This window comes from Erpetoichthys calabaricus, chromosome 9 (assembly GCF_900747795.2).
Source record: "Erpetoichthys calabaricus chromosome 9, fErpCal1.3, whole genome shotgun sequence".
NCBI classification, from domain to species: Eukaryota; Metazoa; Chordata; class Cladistia; order Polypteriformes; family Polypteridae; genus Erpetoichthys; species Erpetoichthys calabaricus.
In genome coordinates this window covers 71,528,999-71,548,874 of record NC_041402.2, presented here as the reverse complement: position 1 = coordinate 71,548,874, position 19,876 = coordinate 71,528,999, and the positions used below count along the sequence as shown (strand labels likewise).

Genomic DNA, 19,876 nt, shown 5'->3' with positions numbered 1-19,876 from the left:
TTAATTTTAAAGCTAATAAGAAGGCAGACAAGCAAAAAACAGGTGGAGGTCCACGCGGTCCAGACCTAACCCCTGCAGAAGTGTTGGCTCTCCAGCAAAATGCCCATCGCCCTGTTTCTGAGGGCATTCCAGGAGGAAGCTTCTACTCAGAACCAGTGGCAGGATGCAGTGGTCACTTCATTTCAGGTAAAGGATGGTCATTGCATATATTTGTCCTCCATGTGTGCCATAGTTATGTTCCATAAAGCCCTCTTTTTTGTTGGGTCAGTTGCAGGAAATGTCATATCCCTTGAACCTGTGTCTGACCAACAAGATACTGACGAAGGTCAAATATTTCATGAAGACACTGTGTCTGATTATTCATCAGGAGACTTACATTTTCCAAATAATGTTTGATCAAACTCCACTCTGGTCAGTCCCATGTGCCCCAATCACATTTGGAAATCCTGGTAATGAGAATGTTAGGCTGATTGAGATTCTTCATGGAACTGTGGGTGTTTTAGCCTGTGTATTACCTACCTGCAATGCCATGAAACGCCTCTTTTATTGTCTGCACATGCAGATGTCCAGGAAACACTATGAAAACCCGAAGGAAATATTTCAGAGCCAAACAGACTTTACGAATTGCCTGGTAAACTGCACTTTTAGTTAGATTTTCCGCATCACCTACAGCATATAAAAAAAGTGCCGCTTGTAAAAAAAAACCTCAAAGCAATGCATACTGTCTGTGTGGGCTTAAGAGCCCGACTTCGCCTAGTTTGACTTCGAATATAAGGTGCTAATAAATCTTTGAGGTACAATATTCCCACTCGGCTAAAGCGGTATCTTTCGAAAAGAATTTCCTCCGGGAGCAATAAAGGATCTTGCCGATCACGCAGAACCCTCTCTATATGAAATTCTCTTCTTATAATTTGCGCACCAATATCAATTGGTCGCTCATTCATTAACGGCGAAGCCATGACTGGATGACTTCCACGCACCGTCACCGATTACGTGTGTAAACTAATCCTTGTTTACGTAGAACAAACCTGCTCCGAGCAGGTTTGAGGATTAGGATGTGTTGCTATGACAACACTTCCAGCAAGAGTTTCGAAAAACCAACAGATCCAGGATCAGGCCAAATCGTCAACAATTACATCCAGCTAATCGACTAATCCATGTACGAAAAATACCCCCCAGGTCTGTTGTTCAATGCCACATGACGTAGCTGGGATAGGCTGCAACTCTCCAAAGCCCCAACTTGTCTTGAAAAGAAATTTAATAAATATTTGAAAGGATAGGTTGTCTGATTTGAAGAAAAAAAAAAAATACCAGATTTTATAGAAACTGCTAATGTTATCCATATGTTTGAATAAGCCCCTTTTAAAAATTATAAATGTTGAGATACCTATAAGTTTTTTTTTTTTGTTAATTGACCTCAAATTAGAGTGCAGTTTTGACAGTTGTATATTCCTGTTGGATTAAAAACTTTCATACTGTAATGAAATAAACTGTAGTATAATACCAATGTAGAATGCAAGGGCTGATTCTATGTAAAGCGGACACTTACTTTCAGGGTCCAACTACATAAGTTTACCCCAGTTATTTAAAAATAAAAAGACACGTTTAAGGTATGACACTCATTTATTACAATATTTGTTTCAAGTTAAAATTACATTTCTAAAGTTGCTGTAAAATGAAAAAAACTACATGAAAAAAGTCAGCGACCATGAGAGCACAGATTTACCTGTTTTGTGACTACTTAAACACTACAGCAAGCAAATGGTTTCAAAATGCATTATTTTAAATAAAAATGTGTATTCGTAACTTAACTATGAGATTAATTCAAGTTCAGACTCTGCGCCAAAGTGTTTGTAAGCTTACATAGTCAATCTATATAGAACTTCAAACAAAAGTTTTAAAAAGTCAGAAGTCCTTTCTGGTGTCATTAGTGAATGGTTCCATTTTTGATCTTCTTGAAACTGACATTTTATTACTTGATGTAAAAGGAGGCCTCGTTTTCCCCTTTGTTTTTATTCGCTTTGATGTCATAGCCTGGCCCAGTTTGCTGCATACTCTTCAGGAGCAATATTAAGATACTTCTTCACAATTATTAGAAACTTCATTTTCATTTAAATTGCTTATATTTTTAGTTTCACAGCTATTGATAAAATGCTGTTCTTTGGCATATTTGTCAGCACTTGCACAGTCCAATGGCTCTTCCGGGATACATTTTGCACCTGTTTCCACCACATATTCCAATTTTGGAGGAGGGCATAAAGTGTCTGGGAGACCAGATGGCTCATTTGGCTGTACCATTTCATCTGCAGTATCTTTCTCATGTTCTGCACTTTTTGGGGAACACTCATCACTTACTAAATATCTAACTTCGTTCTTCTGAGGGGGCAGATCACTGTCCCGATTTATTACATTATCCTGGACTAAAGTGGACTCTTCAGATTTCTTTTTATCAACAGAACCTACATCTGCCATTTTATTTTCACATTTCCCTGGTACAGTCAACTGATCTTCAATGTTATCAGTAGGTGATTCATTGATTACTTGCGATTCTGAGATATGAATTTCAGGTATTGTTTCAGGCTTCATAGTCGAAGCATTTTCTTCTAACATGACTGGAACCTCAGGACTAATTACTAAACTTTCTTCTTCCATTTCATTTGCGTTTCTAAAAAATCCTTTATCTTTTGACTCTGTTTTTCTTATTTCAAGTGTTGAATGGATTTCTGTAATGTTACATTTATCATCTTGTGACAGTTCAGATTTGTTTTCTGATTGCGCATCTTTATTTTCTCCTTCCAGGTAATGTATTGGCTGTACATTTTCACAAAGCGTAGATGCAACAGGCACTTCAAATGATCCATTCACGGTTTCAGGTGCAACATTTTCTGATTTTGCATTGGAGCTTTCTTCATTTTCAGTTTTGTCTGAATGGCAAAGCCGAATTTCATTACAGACTATGGTTGTAGCAGATTCTTCATGTGATGTAGATATATGGACTATAGGTTTACTTTCAGAGACCTCAGTTAAAATGTTTGCCTCTTTCTGGATATCCTTTAGGAGACACTCCTTACCTGCAGTTTCTTCTACACAAGGATTTGTTTGTACTTCTGTGTCCATGGCTCTTTCTTTCTGACATTCATAACCTATATTGCTGGTCTGTTTGGCTGCGGAGGGCAGTTCCTCAACAACAGCCTTCAGTTCTGTATTTTCGGCTTCCTGAAAAGAAGATTCAGTTTTACTCTTGTCATCCTGAGCTTGACTCTCATTTAAAACTGGCTTAGCATCTGTGCCACAAGCACCATTCATTTCTCCAAACTGTCTGAATTCCTGTTGCTCAGATACTGTAGAAGTGTTGCTTGTTTCAGCATTGGTCAAGTTATGTTTCACATTTTCACACCCCTCATTTTTCTCAGACCTAATAGCTAACTTTGTAAGAGATTTTACTTCATTATTTTTCTGACAAGGAGAAATAATTATTTTGTTAATCTCAGTTTTTTCTATTAAAGCATCTTCAGATGTTTTGCTGTCCTCCTCCACATTTTTTCCAGCAGGTATTTTTTCCAGTGTATTCTGTTTAGAAATGTTTAAGTTATCACTTTCAGAGGACTGCTGTTCTTGTTTTTCTTCTATGTTGGTTTCTTCATGTAGCCTAGTTTTTTCTTTTGTTTTCTTCAATTCCTTGGGTTGTTCATCAGAGGGTATGATGGATCCGTTTTCCTCTTTATTTCCAAGCACTTCTTCCTCTTTAGGTGTTGAGAGCTGCTGATTAGGACATTCTGGGAAAACAACTGGCTGACTTGTTTCAAGGTTCCTACTGCCATCTCCATTATTGCTTACAGGCTCTGTTTCATTGTCCTTATTACAGCCCTGAGATTCATTATGTTCAGAAGCTGGCAAAGACTTAACTTCAGTCGACTCATTTGAGGATTCAGTTGTTTTGTCTACATTTTCATTCTGAGGTTCTGTAGAATCAGTACTTTTTTGATCACTAACATTGTATCCCTTCTTCTTCTTGCTTAATTTACCACCCATGTTTTTACCTGCAACTAATGCAAAAAAAAAAAAAAAAAAAAAACCATTAAAACAACAAACAATTATTTGTTATCTAAATGACAACAAAAGGTACAAGTTCAATGGAAGATACAATATGCCTTACCACACAGATTGTACAGACAATTCTACTCATACAGTATTATATATTTATATGCCCAGTAATCAGCTTTCATCCCTACCTGAAATGCATAACTAAACAGTGAATGGGATTTTGCACTTGCCTTTGATTGAAGTTACGGATATAATTTTGATTATTTGATTAATGAAGAGAAAAAAGTTTGTCTTTCTGAAGTAGTAGGAATTTCTGGCAAAGAATAGCCACAATATTCATAATTTTTCACTCACAAGCATCATTTCACTTCTTTAAAGTGCTTTTTTTCCAGTAGTTAAAATGACATAGGTACTCTACTTCCCTAAGGTTACCATTTTTCATATTGTTTACCTTTTATTATAGCAAAAAAAATAATCATTTGAAAGGATAAGTTCAGTATTTTTCCAGTTGGACTTGTTTTTTCACAATCGTGGTATATATCAGTTTGCTACATGAACTTGCATAAAGTGCAGCACATTTCATAAATGTGATTTATGATAAAGCTTATGGGTAGTGGGGTCCCATTGTGAAAAAGCACCTTAAAAAACTTAATTACATCCATTTTAAGTCAAAAATGTTATTAGACATTGATGCATGTTTTGAGATTACGCACATATTGTTTTAAGAAGGGGAATAAAGCAAAACATTGTGGGGGTTAGCCATTTTAAAAGGAGACTATGTGCTTCACTTTCCTCTGTGACATCCTCCAGGGGCAGTGGCATGGATTCACCTTGTAAACTCATTGCCAAGCAAAATTTTTTAACATTTAAATGTTGATGCCTGTGTGTGAATTGCCATCTCTGTTCTGTATGTAACTAGACAATAACTGAAAAGACACTTATAATTGCTTATATTCCTTTAATATAGAAAACTTACTTTGTTGTTTCACAAAGATATTGCCTGCTGCCACCGTATAGATAATGTACATGTGTACTTTGGTGGCAAAGAATACTGACATTGCCTGTGGCAAGCAATCAAATAAAAAGAACAAAACAGACATTATAGGCATTCATTCATTCATCCATCCATCTTCCGAATCTGCTTATCCAGGGCAGGGTTGTAGGACAGCTGGAGCTCATTCCAGCAAGTATTGGTTGCAATGCATGAACCACAGGGCAGGGTGAACAGACACATAGGCAGGTTTAGCCATGCCAGGTCGCCGAAGTTTAATCATTGCATTTTGGCAAACAGGAGGGGGCGCGAAATCTTCAGTTGTCCCCGGGTGCTGAAAACCCTAGCTACGCCTCTGCCTGTGTCTTGTCCTCATGTAGCAGTTTTTACTGTTTTGCTCTGTGACTTTGTTTAAATTTACCATTATAGCAAGTGAATTTCTACTTAAGGTGAAGAAAGCAGTCTATTTATTAAATAATTTAGACAAAGACTTGAAGGCATTTTATTAAGAGATAATAGGATGTGGCACAGTGATAGCACTTCCACCAAGACTGCACTTATGCCCTTTCCATTTCCACTGCTTGTGTGCTATGTGAATGTACTACTAGCATTTGTTGGGTTTTCCTCCTGCAATACAAGACATGCTGCTAGAGCAACTGGCAACCAGGTTGGCACAAGTGTGTGCCCTGTTTTACTGGCAAGTGCTCACAGCCTGCACTCAGTGAAGAGAACTGTACAAAACTGAATTGCATTAAAAATACAAATTTCTGTACTTTTCAGGTCCAAGTTATTTCTCTTCATAGTCACCGTTTTAATTTGCCACATTGAAATGGCGTTCTACTGTGAAGCGTTTTTATATCTCCTAAAATTATCTTGTCTGTTCTTGCATCTCACAGTGGGGTCCAAGTGTGGATAAAAAAAGCTTAAAATCTTACCAAATACATCCATTTTGTTATCCAGAAATATTGATTAATGTTATTGATTATCATTGTCAAGATTACACATATTGTAAAACAGAGTATCCATGTCGTTTTAAAAAGGTAAAGAAAACGGATTACCAGAAATTTAAAAGAACCGATAACCAGAAAGAAAAAAAAAAACAGGTGTTAAAACATGGAACATCAGCTGAACAGAAAGAACTACAGAAGGAGGTGAAACATGAAATAAAATCGGGAAAAGCTCAAGTATAACGACAGAATAGAGAATCAAATATGGACTGTTAACCTAGATCCATTATGGAATGACAGGAAGATGATGGTTGGCATTAACATTAAATGCAGTAAATAGAAAGTAGTCCACTAAAAACAAAAAGACTCAGGACTGGAACCAACAGTGAGTTTTTCTTTGACAAAAATGATGTCAGAAATGTCCTTAAACTAACATAAAAAAGCTCTGATCCAGACAGAATAACTGGTCATCTTGCTTCACTCCTCTCCAAAGCAACTCTTAATATTTCACTCCATATTTGAGATGCGTTTAAATTCACAAGTGCCCAGTCTATAGAAACAGGCAAAAAGTCAGTCCATTAGCAAAAGCAACAAACCCAAAAGCATTAGGCAACTTCAGGCTTGTGACCTTACCTTCTCATACTAGAAAGTCCTTTCAGAAGTTAAGCGACAACCCTCGACTATCTGAGCATTTGAAAGGATAAACAAAAAACATGCAGTATTGCCATTTATAGATTTCTGGTCTCTTTTGAATACATTCCAGCTACACATTTTAATAAACAGATCAATTCTTTTTAGACTATAACTTGGTGGAATGAATTTGGACTTTTAACTAGAAGAACACAAAGTGTAAGAGAGTAAATGTTTTTCTGGTAGCATCAATACTTCTGGTCAGTGCACCACAAAGCAGCTGTCTGTCACCTCTTTTGTATATCCAAAGTACTTCAGGAGTTCACACAGGGACAGACATATCCTGAAATCTGCAAGTGTCTCTGTCATTGTGAATCTTTTACAACATAAGGATGACAGTCATGGGTCTGTTGTTGATGAGTTTGTAACAAAACTTTACACAGCTAAATATCTCAAGACAAAAGATATGGATGTAGATCTTAGGTACTCTCCTTATCTCACCATTAATTAAAACTGGACAAGGTGGAACACAACAAATATCTCGAGACAATCATTGATATAGCTGACTGAACTTTGACCTTAGCACAGAAAAATAAGTCCTTCATTAAATTCATTGTTGCTTTTTCCATTATATGTTGGTTTGACAACCTCAGCATTAAGAATTTAAGCCATCTTAGTAATACTGTAAAAATTATCAGTTAAATTACAGTGGGTTCAGACCATATGCATTTATAATATTTATTTCTGGGGGGGGAAAAAAGCCAAATTCCCGCTCTGGGACAAATGTTCTGTCGGTCTATTGGTTTGCAGCAGACCTTTCTCACTGAGCTTTATTACAAACAGGTTAGAAGGAAGGTTAACTCAGTTCTATCAGACAACAGGCACCCCTCTCATTTTCCTGAATTTTGACTATTGCCATCAGGCTCCTGAATTATTATTTTGTGTTCTGTTAAAGGCAATTACTCTTCCTTGTACTAACCTTGAGTATCTGTACTTATGGTAACACGATTGCCACTTGTTGAGTCTTTGCTTATTGTCTTATTTGTGTAACAATGTTTTATATTTTCCTGCTGCAAACAAAATTTCCCTCTGGAATAATAAAATCTCCCTAACTTAACCCTGAAAAACAAATCACTGTTGTGAGATTAGTCATATTAAAAGGAGACTGGCCATGCAGGTCACTTCACCAATTACCCCATGTGTCTTCCTCCACAGCAACATTTCAGCCCCACAGACTGTGCTCACTGCAACCTTCAGAACATGGAGGAGGAACTTAGCCCCAGGGTGTGGATTTACCTTGGAAAGTCAGAGCCAAATACCTATTCTTGACATTATTGAATGTTGATGGCTAGGTGTCAATTAGAATGTCTCTGCTCTGCAGACTACTAGATAAGAGCAATTGAAACAAGCACACGTACATTTGCATTTATCCTGCCTTGCACCCTGTGTTGGCTGGGATTGGCTCCAGCAGACCCCCCGTGACCCTGTGTTCGGATTCAGCGGGTTGGAAAATGGATGGATGTTTCACTATACAAAAACATTTCTTTGTTGCAAAGATTGCCTATTGTCGCTAGATTGATGAAAAACACATTCTTTAGTGAGAGAGAAAATATTGAACAGGCGCATAGTATGTAATCAAGTGAGCGGAACAGACAGGCATCCATTCATCTTTCTAACCTGCCTGTCCAGGGCAGGGTTGCTGGGCAACTAAAACCTATGCAAGGCAGGATCAATCCCAGGACAGGATGCCAGTACATCATGGAGTGAACACACAAATGTTATTTAAGCAATGAAGTTTCAATTAATCTATGTGTGTTTGGACTGTGGGAGGAAGCTAGAACAGCTGGGGAGAATACCCAAACTCCACCAACACATAATTCCCTATCTCCTTCACTGTGAGAAAGCAGTGCTGGCACTGGACCACCTTGCCAACCAATAATTATATTAATTGCTGTCCTCAATATCTTCCACCCACACTATATTTGAATTGTGCACCCTTTTGTTATGGCTGCTTGATTTGCAGCGACAACTAGTCAGTGACAAAGACAGTTACACACCTTAGCCCACAAGGAATATGGCCACACAGGCGCCCAAAGAAACACTGCTTCGATTCAATGAGGGATGTTATGTGCACAGTCAATGCTGCCCCATGAACATGCCCCAGATTGAAACAAGTGGAAAGCGAAGTGGCAAAAAGTGAACCCCACTTCAATACAGGGCAAATGCTAGGAAGATTATTTGTATATTAAACTCCATTATAGGCCAGATAATAATCTATTTTCATAACTAGCTTATCCAGGGCAGGGGGCAGCTAGAGCCTGTGTCAACAAGCTTTGGACATAAGACAGGAATAACACCTGGATGGGGTGTCAGTCTAATCGATCGATATTATTGAATGTTGATGCCCAGATGTGAATTGCTGTGTCTATTCTCTATACAACTAGACAATATTAACTGAAAAAGTCACACTTAAATCTACTCATATGTATATAAAATCCTAATCTAAAAGTGCAACGATTTCATGTGACTTTTTTTGTCACGCTATAAATTGGGCTTATTTTAAAACTTTAATATATGTGTTATTCTTTTCAGAATACAGTATATCTGAAAATCTACATCACATTAAAGTTCGATTCTTATTCAGTTTTTAAATTATAAACTAATAAAAATATCAAGAACTTGCGTCCCATGAGACAAGACTTTGCTCAGCAGCTGATCAAGCAAAGAGGAGGAAAAAAAAAAAAAACTTTCCCATTGTATCACCGTTTAAATAGGGGTTTCAGAGGAGCAACTGCGTCTCCTTGGGGTGTGTTCAACCCCCCCCCCCTTCACAACGCGAGCAGCAGAGATGCAAAGTGGCTGGCGCATAGCACAGACCAGGGGATTTGGCGAGGTTGGACTTCCTAGTTATCTATATTCTTTCAGTAGCGGAAACGTATTTCATTATTTCGCAAAGATATTGTCTGCTGCCTCCACATAGATAATTTGTAAATGTGCTTTGGTGACAAATGGTGAAATCAAGTGACAAGAACTAAACACATTTTAACATGCATCCATCCATTTTCCTAAGTCTCTTGGACAAATCCCAGCAAGCACTGGGTGCAAGGCAGGAACAATCCCTGTACAGGGCACCAGTCCATTGCAGGAAAACCACACAGGCTGCTTTAGTAGTGCCAGTTTGCAGTTATGTTATTTGTACCCACTTCTGTCTATTGTTACAAGCCACACAGCAAACAACCATTAGACAACCGAAATGGAGGAAATTCGTACTACAAACAGAATATTGCATGGCGTGGGGTGCTTGTGTGGTTATCACAACTCCAAACATGATGGGGGCTGCAAGCAGACGAAGAAACGGAAAATTCTTAACTTCAAGAAAAAAAAAAAAGTTCCAAGAATCTATGATGAAAATAATTTCTAGTTTCATTGCCTCAAACACAGGGGATATATTTTCTTAAACTGAAAATTTGCTGTGGACATATTCCGTAAGTTAAGGCTTTTGCATTCACCAATGACCTATGTATCCTTTAGCTCCATTGTAAGCTGCAAGAACGGAGGTGGTTTGTTTTTTTTTTTTATTATAAATGATTCATTTTAGAACATAATTTTAAGCGTTAAATTAAAATACCATGATTGTGAATATCTGAAAAATACCAGACTTAATCGTTAACACATGGGATCCAATACTTCTGAAAAATGATGAATTCAGAGTTGGAGGTGAAGAGAATTTATTACCGTTTGAGTTTATTTTAACCGATTCAATTGCATTAAGACATGTGATTGTATAATTTGAGATAATTGCAAGGATTCCAGGTGTCTGGGTGAGACACATGTAATTCGGTTTAGACTAGAATTAGCCAGAATTAATTTGGGATTACCTGAATCTTTGACTAATCGCGTTAAAATGAGGATTAGGACAATCAAACTAAATCATTTGTGGTATTAAAATTATCTGGTAATGAATTCAAGCGAGATGTACACCCCCCGCGGTACTCAACGAGTGAACACGCGCTGCACTCCCTGCCCGGACTAGCATGTGCTGTCCTTGGTACTGCATTAGACGGCATATTGTGGAAGCCGCCTCTGCTCGAAAACGTACAGTGTGCTGCAATCATCGACTGCGCAGTCTTGCACATCTCGCTGATTCAGCGTAAAAGAAAACACCATTACCCAGCGCGAGAAATAGTTTCGGTAAGCGATTACTGGATCACGGAATTTAGGAATTATAAAAATCCAAAGGAAGAATACATTGTAGTTTATACACGGTTTTTCACAGTAAAACCGACTACTGCTTCTAAATATCCTGGTTTTGGTAGGTGGGGCAATAAAAATGACAATTATATTTAAATACAGAATAATGCCAAATTCTTACGAAAGAAGTACATTTATAAATCCCTTTTCTGTTTAAAAGTCTACAGGATCGTAGCAATGCAACAAACATAAAACTCGTTTACTCTATTGTAGGTTCGCAGTCTGCATATCCACTCCTTTTTTGAACTCGCCTATTCCTGTTGCAGGGTCCCGGTGTGTCTGGAGTCAATCCCGACAGAAATGGGCGGAAGGCAGAAACGAGTAACAAACGGGACCAATCAAATTAACCATGCGTCTTTTTTTAAAAAAAAAAAAAAAAAAAAGACAGCTCTAGGCGTACGAAACACAGATGTCTTAAACCTACCGTGAATCGCTCAGAGAAAAAAAATAGAGAAGTATGCAGGCAAATTACAGTGCTCACATTGGTATACTTCAGGGGAGACATTTAAATCAAAAGAGTAAGAGTCCCTGAAGAGAAGGGTTGGGGGTGGGTTTAATGGTTTCCTCAGCGTGGTTGGGTCGGCTCCTTGCGGATGAAAGTGCCAGCTTGCGCAAAGACAAAAAGAAATCGAACACCCACCGGTGCTAATTAACAGTCATTTTGAGCCGCCGCCTTTGGACCAAACCACACCCTTTCCAATCCAAATCTTCATTGTTTAAAGGCGAAATGCCAGCCAGCAGCTAAATAACCTAATGGCCTCATCAACTACAGTCAAACGGATCCATTTACACATTTAAACTAGGAAATGCTTCCAGATATAATAGTGGTAGCACGTGTGCCTATCATAATTCTATCCTAAACATTTGACTTTGTAATGTCGTTAATATGCAAAATTTCGCTAGATTAGCAGGTAATTGGCGGCGACGCCCATTTAAGCAAATTCACAAGTTTTTAGTCTCTTTACAAACCAGTATATTTAAAGAAGTATAATTCAATATATGCTCCCAGCCTTACCTCATATAAAAAGATAAGAGGAAACAAAAAATTCCAAACAAGATAAACTCCAACTACACAATTGGTAGGCCAGGGAAAGAATGAAAAGTAAGTGCAAAAGCAACTAGGCACATGGCTGGGAAAGGAGAACAAAGAGCGCTTACCCGAACCCCTTTAAATAGCCAGCTGCTCGCACTTTAATCAGTCCCCAATGTCTGCTACAGTTTTTTTTTTGCTCTAAAGCAACTTTGCTTATCGCCCTTTCTTCTGACAAACACAAATGATATTAAAGAGTTTTAAATAAATAGATCGCACCTGTTTCGTTATGGTTTTGCTGAGCCCCGAGCGTATCGCGATCTGATCCGATCCGCTTCCTCGCCAAGTCTCACGCGCACTGAAGGCGAGATGCAGACTGACAGCTGCGCGCAGCTCCTCCACACACACACTCCCTCCCTCGGGTCCTGTGGCAGAGGCTCATGTGCGGCCTTTTTGAAAGGCGCCCCCTCCTCTTTGCCGGGTTCTTAGACATCTGTCGCTATCACAGTCTCAGCACCCATCCCAGACACGCCCCCATTTCCCTCCCTTTCTGTAACGTTGAGATTTCACATCGATTCCATCTACTGCAGTGGTCAGGTACAGTTAAGATTTAGGTACAATCCTAAAAGAAGAACGCAAGTGCTCATGTTGTGGCAATTTAGGAAAGATAAGTTTTAGAGGATTAAAGGAATAACACAATCTGTCATATATAAAGATCAATATATTATTGTAGAGAGTATTATATTTTTGAAAGAAAATAATCATCAGCAGCATTCCTTAGAGTTTAACAGTTATTTAAGTGCCGACAGGAATGTTTTGTGTCTAGTTATTCAGTTTTCCCTTATGTAATGTCAGAGTGCTACAAATGAATTGTGTTTGATGTAATTGAATTGCCTGCTACATCACAGAGAGGTCAAGCATGGTGACATACACAGTCCTCTTATTTCTACTTTTACCACCAACATTCACAATGTTAATGGTCTTTATGTCCTTCCCCAGCCACATGGTGGCTGTCTGCTCTAGAATGAAACATGGAAGCAAAACCAATCAATTGCTTTGACTCTGAGCTGCACTGCAGTTACCAATGTTGGTTTTAATTGAATAATATCTTTTTTTCTGTTATTTGCCAGCCACACTTTATCAACTTTGTGTACTTTAATTTTGTTCAGGCCTACTTTATCTCATGTAGCACTCCATCAATCCATTTTTGGACTTGCTTTTCATAATACTAGTCCTAGAAGTAATGGACATGCCCATGGTTGGGGCTTGGTTATTATTTTATCCTTTAATCATTTCTTGTATTAGGAATTTGACATTTTTTCAAATATCCCAACTTACTCTCCAGAGAGTATTTGGGGTCAGAGCACAGGGTCGGCCATTTGTACAGTGCCCCTGGAGCAACTGCAGGTTAAGTGCCTTGCTCAATGGCCCAACTGGGCCAAACCGTCAACCTTAAAGTTACCACCCCAAATTCTTTAACCTCAGAGACACCATCTATTAATGTTTATATAGTGTCCTTCAAAAGTAACAATAAAAAAATGCAATAGCATGTTCATTATATTGGTAAGAAGGCTGTGGCAACTTTGAGTCTGTCCCAGAAAAAGTGGAGGGGATCAAGAAGATGGATGGGTTTCATACGCTGCATGGGTAGTGATGTTGTCTCCCTGCTTGAGAGTCCTGGCTCATATCTAAGCTTGTTGAGTATCTCTGAGGAGTTCTTACACACTTATTGTGTATACACTACTGGGGGAGGGGTCTTAGAGTTTTTCAATTGCCACATCCTAAAGAATTGCTTATATTCTAATTTACCCCAGTGTGAGTAATGGTATGTGCGTGACTGGCTCTACACTACATTGACACCCAGATTTGTCAGTGGATTGACAACTGAATCTGTTTGAGGACCTGCTTCATCCAAATTGAGGGGAGCGAAGGACCAGCAGCAGAAAGCACAATACAGAAACCAACCCTTAATGAGGCTAGCTCAGTTGACGCCAATAGTTTAATATTATGCCTTTACAATGGATTTAATTGTGGTTCATAACAAAGTATATGAAATGTAATAAAATATATATTCAGTACTGTAGAAAATAAATGTTAAGTGATTAAACATTTATTCATAATCAGCAAGGATGACTGAAAAAAAAATATTAGTGCAGATCATTTGCAAAATTTACTGTAAAGAGAAAGGGACAAATATTCTAGGAGCGAGAATCTTCAGGGAAGTATACAAACGTGGATTATGTGGACAGAAAAACTGAGGAAAATACAAAAAAACAGTCAACCCGACATAAAGAAAACTGAACCAAAAACATAAAAACTAACTTTCCTCATTTAAAATGTTTACTCCTTAATACAAAAAGCATTAGAAATAAAATGCATGAACATGAGGCAACAGTATTGACTTAGGACTATGATATTGTAGGAATTACAGAGTCATGGCTAAATGAGAGTGATGGAGAGGAATATAATATTAGTGGCTACACGTGCTTCAGGAGAGACATACAAGAAACGAAAGGAGTGGGTGTGGTGCTATATGTGAAAAATAATATCGAGGCATGCACACATCTTCAAGATGGAAGAAGCAAATACGTCACAATCACTGCGTGTTAAGCTAGTAAGGAAGAAAGGCAGAGATCTGGTTATTGGAGTTTGCTACAGACCATCAAATTCTGATATGTTAGATGATAACGTTTATTCAAATAAGACTGATGTGCAACAAAGCGGACGTAATGTAGTGGTCATGGGTGATTTCAGTTTCCCCAGCATTAATTTGGAAGCCCCTATTGGGAATATAGAAGAGGAAGCTGAAATGGTGCAGATGGCAAATTACTTTTTTCACCCAGTTTGTCTCAAGCTCAATACATGGTGACGCCTGTCTATATCTCTTCAAACAATAGTAACAGAGTAGCAAGAACATACATTACTGATGCTTTAAGCAATAGTGATCACAGCATAGTAAAATTTCAGATAATTTTTGAAAGCACACAAATGCACACCAAAACAAAGACTTATAACTTGAAGAAAGCAGACTTTATGGGAATGGGGAAGTATCTACAAAACATCAAATGGGAAAGCAAAAACTCAAAATAAGTTTATTCTGAAAAGCAATAAAACAAATTTAGCCCTAAACTGAATATAGGAAGTAAACAAGCTGCACACACAGACAACCAGGAGAGGAAGTGTGGAAAACTTAGTGGAGACTTCGCGTGTGACGAGAAACACAGACAACATTTGGATGAATCAGAAATCTCTCTTTTACTTGTTACATCTTTTCTGTGGCAGGTAAGTAATAAAGCTGCATGTTTTGGGATGCTTGAGTTCAGGGCTTTGTAAATTAGGAGTTGGGTTTTGAAGATTATACTACCATTGACTGGAAGCCAGTATGGTGGAGCCAGCTATGGGGTGTGACAGATAGGGGGCGCTGTCGTCCCCTTGAACCCTCAAATCAGACTCCAGACACACGGTAAAAGTCCAAATAATGGATTTATTATAATATGTGGTGTGTGGCCGGCTAAATATTCCGGCCCTCAACCCCAGGCCGCCAGGTGGAGCTCTCCCAACAGCTTGGATGTTCCCCGAATTCCAGCAGGGCCTCATGGACTTTGTAGTTTATATGCACAGCCCTGCTGGATACCATGGGAACCACCAAGAGTCGCTGTGGGGAGGCTACCGGACTCTTACTTTCCCTATGACCCGGAGGGGCGTCATGATCACATGACAAGAGGAAACGACGTGCTTCCGGGTTGAAGAAAGGAGCTTTTTATCCGACCCGGAAGTGTTCATGATCACATGGACAGAAGGGAGAAACACTTCCGGGCCATGGACTATATAAAGGACTCTGGGAAACCAGTACACTGAGCTGAGCTGGGAGGAAGGGTGGCAAAGTGTCTGGGAGTGTGGAGGATTGATTATTGTAGTGTTTATTGATTTATGAGTATTGTGGAGTGGAGGGTGCTTTGTGCACGTTATAGTTCGAATAAAAGTAATATTTGGACTTTTACCTGGTGTCTGGAGTCGAGTCAGAGGGTTCAAGAGGATGATAAGGGCCTCAACCTGCGACAAATAATAAATGTACATAAGCACCTCCACCTCCACAATACTCAATAATAAACAATCAATTCTCATACAATAATCAATCCTCCACTCCCAGACGTGTTGTCACCCTTCCTCCCAACTCGGCTCAATGCTCTGGTGTTTCCCACAGTCTTTTATAGTCCTTAACCCGGAAGTGCTTCTGATCCTTCAGTCCATGTGATTACCCAGCACTTCCAGGACAGGTGAAAACTCTTCTTCTTCTTTGGCCCGGAAGTACGTCATTGTCTCTGTCTCCCTCGACTGGGAAGTACTTCTGGGTTATAAGGCAAATAGAAGTCCCTGGGCCTCCCTGCAGCGTCCTCTGGCGGCCCCCATGGTATCCAACAGGACTGTGCATTAAAACTCTAATGTCCATGAGGCCCTGCTGGAATTCTGGGCACCTCCATGTTGCAGGGAGGGCTCCATCTGGCGGCCTGGGGGTATTGGCCGGGACAAACTGCCGGCCGTATAGCACAGGGGTTACTTGATGTCTGGAACTTTGCTAAGACTTCAAAAACCAACTTTATATACAGTATATATTGTAAATAAAGAACAAACACAGCATAAAGGTTTGGGGTTTTCCGGCCCAGTATACTGTACAGTTTGCTTCTGGAAGTCAGTGATTTCACTTATAAAATACAACAGACAGTTTACAATGGCGAAAGGGGAACATTTATGGAGTGGGACCGGAAATGACACAGACAGAATGCTGGGAAGGAACCGAGGTGGTGGATGGGAGCCATGACGTCATCAGAGATAGATGGAAGGAAGGGAAAGAACACGGAAATGTCAGTATGTGGTTAGGTAATCTGGGCACATTCATGGCGGTGCTGCTTCTTTCTTTCTGTAGGAAAAAAGAGGTTAGTACCCTGCTTTTCCCCCTTGGCAGGAGTTTTCGCGCTGCACCTCGGGTCTTTACGCGGCTCCCTATGCGCGCATGCATGACAATATACAGTGGAACCTCGGTTCACGACCATAATTCGTTCCAAAACTCTGGTCGTAACCCGATTTGGTCGTGACCCGAAGTAATTTTCCTCATAGGATTGTATGTAAATACAATTAATCCGTTCCAGACCATACGAACTGTATGTAAATATATTTTCTTTAAAGATTTTTAAGCACAAAAATAGTTAATTATACCATAGAATGCACAGTGTAATAGTAAACTAATGTAAAAACATTGAATAACACTGACACAAACCCCCAGGCTCCCTGCTCAGCTGCACGCGCAGGCTTGCTCGCTCTCAGCTGCACGCGCTCTCTCTCTCTCTTTCATCAGCATGCAAGCCTGCGCTCAATTATTAGTTATTTATTAAAACTGGCCTTTTTGACGAGAGTTGTGGACCCGCTATACCACAGGAGGAAGCTGGGTTGAGAGGAGGTTACAGTTTTGAGGGAGAGTCCCTCTGCGCAATGCACCTAGAACAATGTACAGTACAGGGAGAGACTGAACATGTGCGGAAATCATCAGCACGCACAAACCGAAAGGGAAACTGGCTTGTTCGTATATCGAGTGTGTGGTCATGAACAGATGCAAAAGTTTGGCGAACTTTCTGGTCGTAAACCGATTTGTACATGTTCTGAGACGTTCGTGAACCGAGGTTCCACTATATATATATATTATATATATATATATATATTAGGGGGCTTTGGCCCCTGCTCGCTTCGCTCGCCACCCCCCGTGTTTGGTTTTCCGGATACACACTTTTAAGATTTTTTCTTCTTTGAATTGTTGCTATTTCATTAGTTTCACTTTTATTTCAGAACTTCTGTAAAAACAATATTTGTAATCTTGCGAGTCCCAATATGCTGAATCTTTTTAATGAGGTCAGGATAGGTTTCTCTGTTTGGAATTTCAGCACAGACAAAACGATCTACATCATCAGCAGTTAATAATTTTTTTTTATAAAGTAAAAAAGTAAGTAGAGTTCTGCATTGGACTCCTGTCTGTAAAGTCGTGCTATTTTCCTCTCACAGTTCCAAAAGTACATGGGGGATACCAAGGTGATACCCCAGCTTTTGTCTATGTACAAGGGCTAGACAGAACGTTTTTGATCTCCTGGGGTAAATGTAGCTTTTTAAATAAGCAGACAGATAAACATATACACATGAACAAAGTAACCAATAAATGCATGTGCAGTAAACTCCGTTTTTGAAATTCTCAAGATTCTTTATTTGTCACATGCATAGTTATACAGGACAACACACAGTGAAATGCATCCTGATCCGCTTATCAAAAACTGTGCAAAGTTAGAAGAATATCAGTTAGATTTACAAAAAGTCATAGATTGAAAGGTAACAGTATAGTAGAACATAATAAATAAGTACAATTATGTGAATAAAGTATAATTAAGTGTTAAGGTGCAATAGTGTAGTAATTATTGTGCAAAACCAAAGTTAGACTGGTGCATAGTTAAATGAGGCAGTTTGTTTGTTTGCGCTACTGCGATCTTTACTTTCTTTTTTTATATTTTCTAATTTTTCTACTTTTATATCCTTTAACTTTCTCCACATGTGTATAGCGCCGTTTTTTTTTTTTGAGCCTTTCTAATTTCCCTGGTTTCATAGTCTCTAACCTGCTCTGCATGTGTTTAGCGTCAACGTTTGTAAACGTCTTTATGAAGCTCTACTTACTTTTACTCATTGTCTTTTAATTCTGAGCCGGATTGGACATGCTTTTTATTCAATTCGGGCTGATAATTACTTTCCTTATTTTCTGAATTTGCACCTCGATTATTCTTTTTTGCTCTTTTTTCTGTCCAACGCATTTGAGTCTCTTTTCTCCACGCTGCATTCTTCTACGTTTAGATGTCGACATTTAATTTATAACGTACTGTCCTTATACGCTTTACATGCGCTAAGAGCCCTGGATCTGTGTGTGCTCAAATCCTTCACAAGACTGAATGTTTTGCTGCCTATTGTCCTATTTGATAGATTGTAAGTAGGGCATGTCTTTGGTCTTGCGGGTCTTTAAAATGTCTTACGAGAAGATCACGTATCGTAGACTTGCTTTTTGCTTTCCAGGACAGGATTTCTTTTTATAATAGATATATATACAGTACTGTGCAAAAGTTTTAGGCAAGTGTGAAAAAATGCTGTAAACAAACAGTGCTTTCAGAAATATAAATAATGATTGTTTATTGTTATCAATTTACAAAATGCAAAGTAAGCGAACAAAAGAAAAAATCTAAATCAAATCAATATTTGGTGTTACTACCTTTTGCCTTCAAACCAGCATCAACTCTTATAGGTACACTTGCACAAAGTCAGGGATTTTGTAGGATTATAGTCAGGTGTATGATCAACCAATTATACCAAACAGGTGCTAATGATCATCAGTGTCACATGTAGGTTGAAACACAGTCATTAACTGAAACAGAAACAGCTGTGTAGGAGGCTTAAAACTGGGTGAGGAACAGCCAAACTCTGCTACCAAGGTGAGGTTGTGGAAGACAGTTTCATGTCATGGCAAGATTGAGCACAACAACAAGACACAAGATAGTTATACTGCATCAGCAAGATCTCTACCAGACAAAGATTTCAAACCAGACTGGGGTTTCAAGTTGTGCTGTTCAAGCTCTTTTGAAGAAGCACAAAGAACCGGGCAACGTTGAGGATCGTAGCCGCAGTGGTCGGCCAAGGAAACTTAGTGCAGCAGATGAAAGACATATCAAGCTTATTACCCTTCGAAATCGGAAGATGTCCAGCAGTGCCATCAGCTCAGAACTGGCAGAAACCAGTGGGACCCAGGTATACCCATCTACTGTCCGGAGAAGTCTGGCCAGAAGTGGTCTTCATGGAAGAGTTGCAGCCAAAAAGCCATACCTCTGACGTGGAAACAAGGCCAAGCGACTCAAGTATGCACAAAAACATAGGAACTGGGGTGCAGCAGGTGCTCTGGAGTGATGA

At 39.2% G+C, this 19,876-nt stretch overlaps 1 protein-coding gene across 5 annotated transcripts; it reads right to left on the bottom strand.

Annotated features, from left to right (window-relative positions):
* Positions 1 to 1,604: 1,604 nt before the first annotated feature.
* si:dkey-56m19.5 (dentin sialophosphoprotein) lies at positions 1,605 to 12,370 on the bottom strand. Of its 5 annotated transcripts, none has more exons than XM_028809717.2 (2): positions 12,173 to 12,370; positions 1,605 to 4,040 (listed from the first exon to the last, which is right to left on the bottom strand). In XM_028809717.2, the coding sequence occupies exon 2, from the start codon at positions 4,030 to 4,032 to the stop codon at positions 2,071 to 2,073; it is 1,962 nt and encodes a 653-aa protein (XP_028665550.1). In that variant the 5' UTR covers positions 4,033 to 4,040; positions 12,173 to 12,370; the 3' UTR covers positions 1,605 to 2,070. The 5 variants fall into 5 exon arrangements, with proteins under 5 accessions (XP_028665550.1, XP_028665553.1, XP_028665551.1 ...); XM_028809720.2 differs by lacking the exon at positions 12,173 to 12,370 and adding an exon at positions 12,022 to 12,155; XM_028809718.2 differs by lacking the exon at positions 12,173 to 12,370 and adding an exon at positions 11,879 to 12,005.
* Positions 12,371 to 19,876: the final 7,506 nt, after the last annotated feature.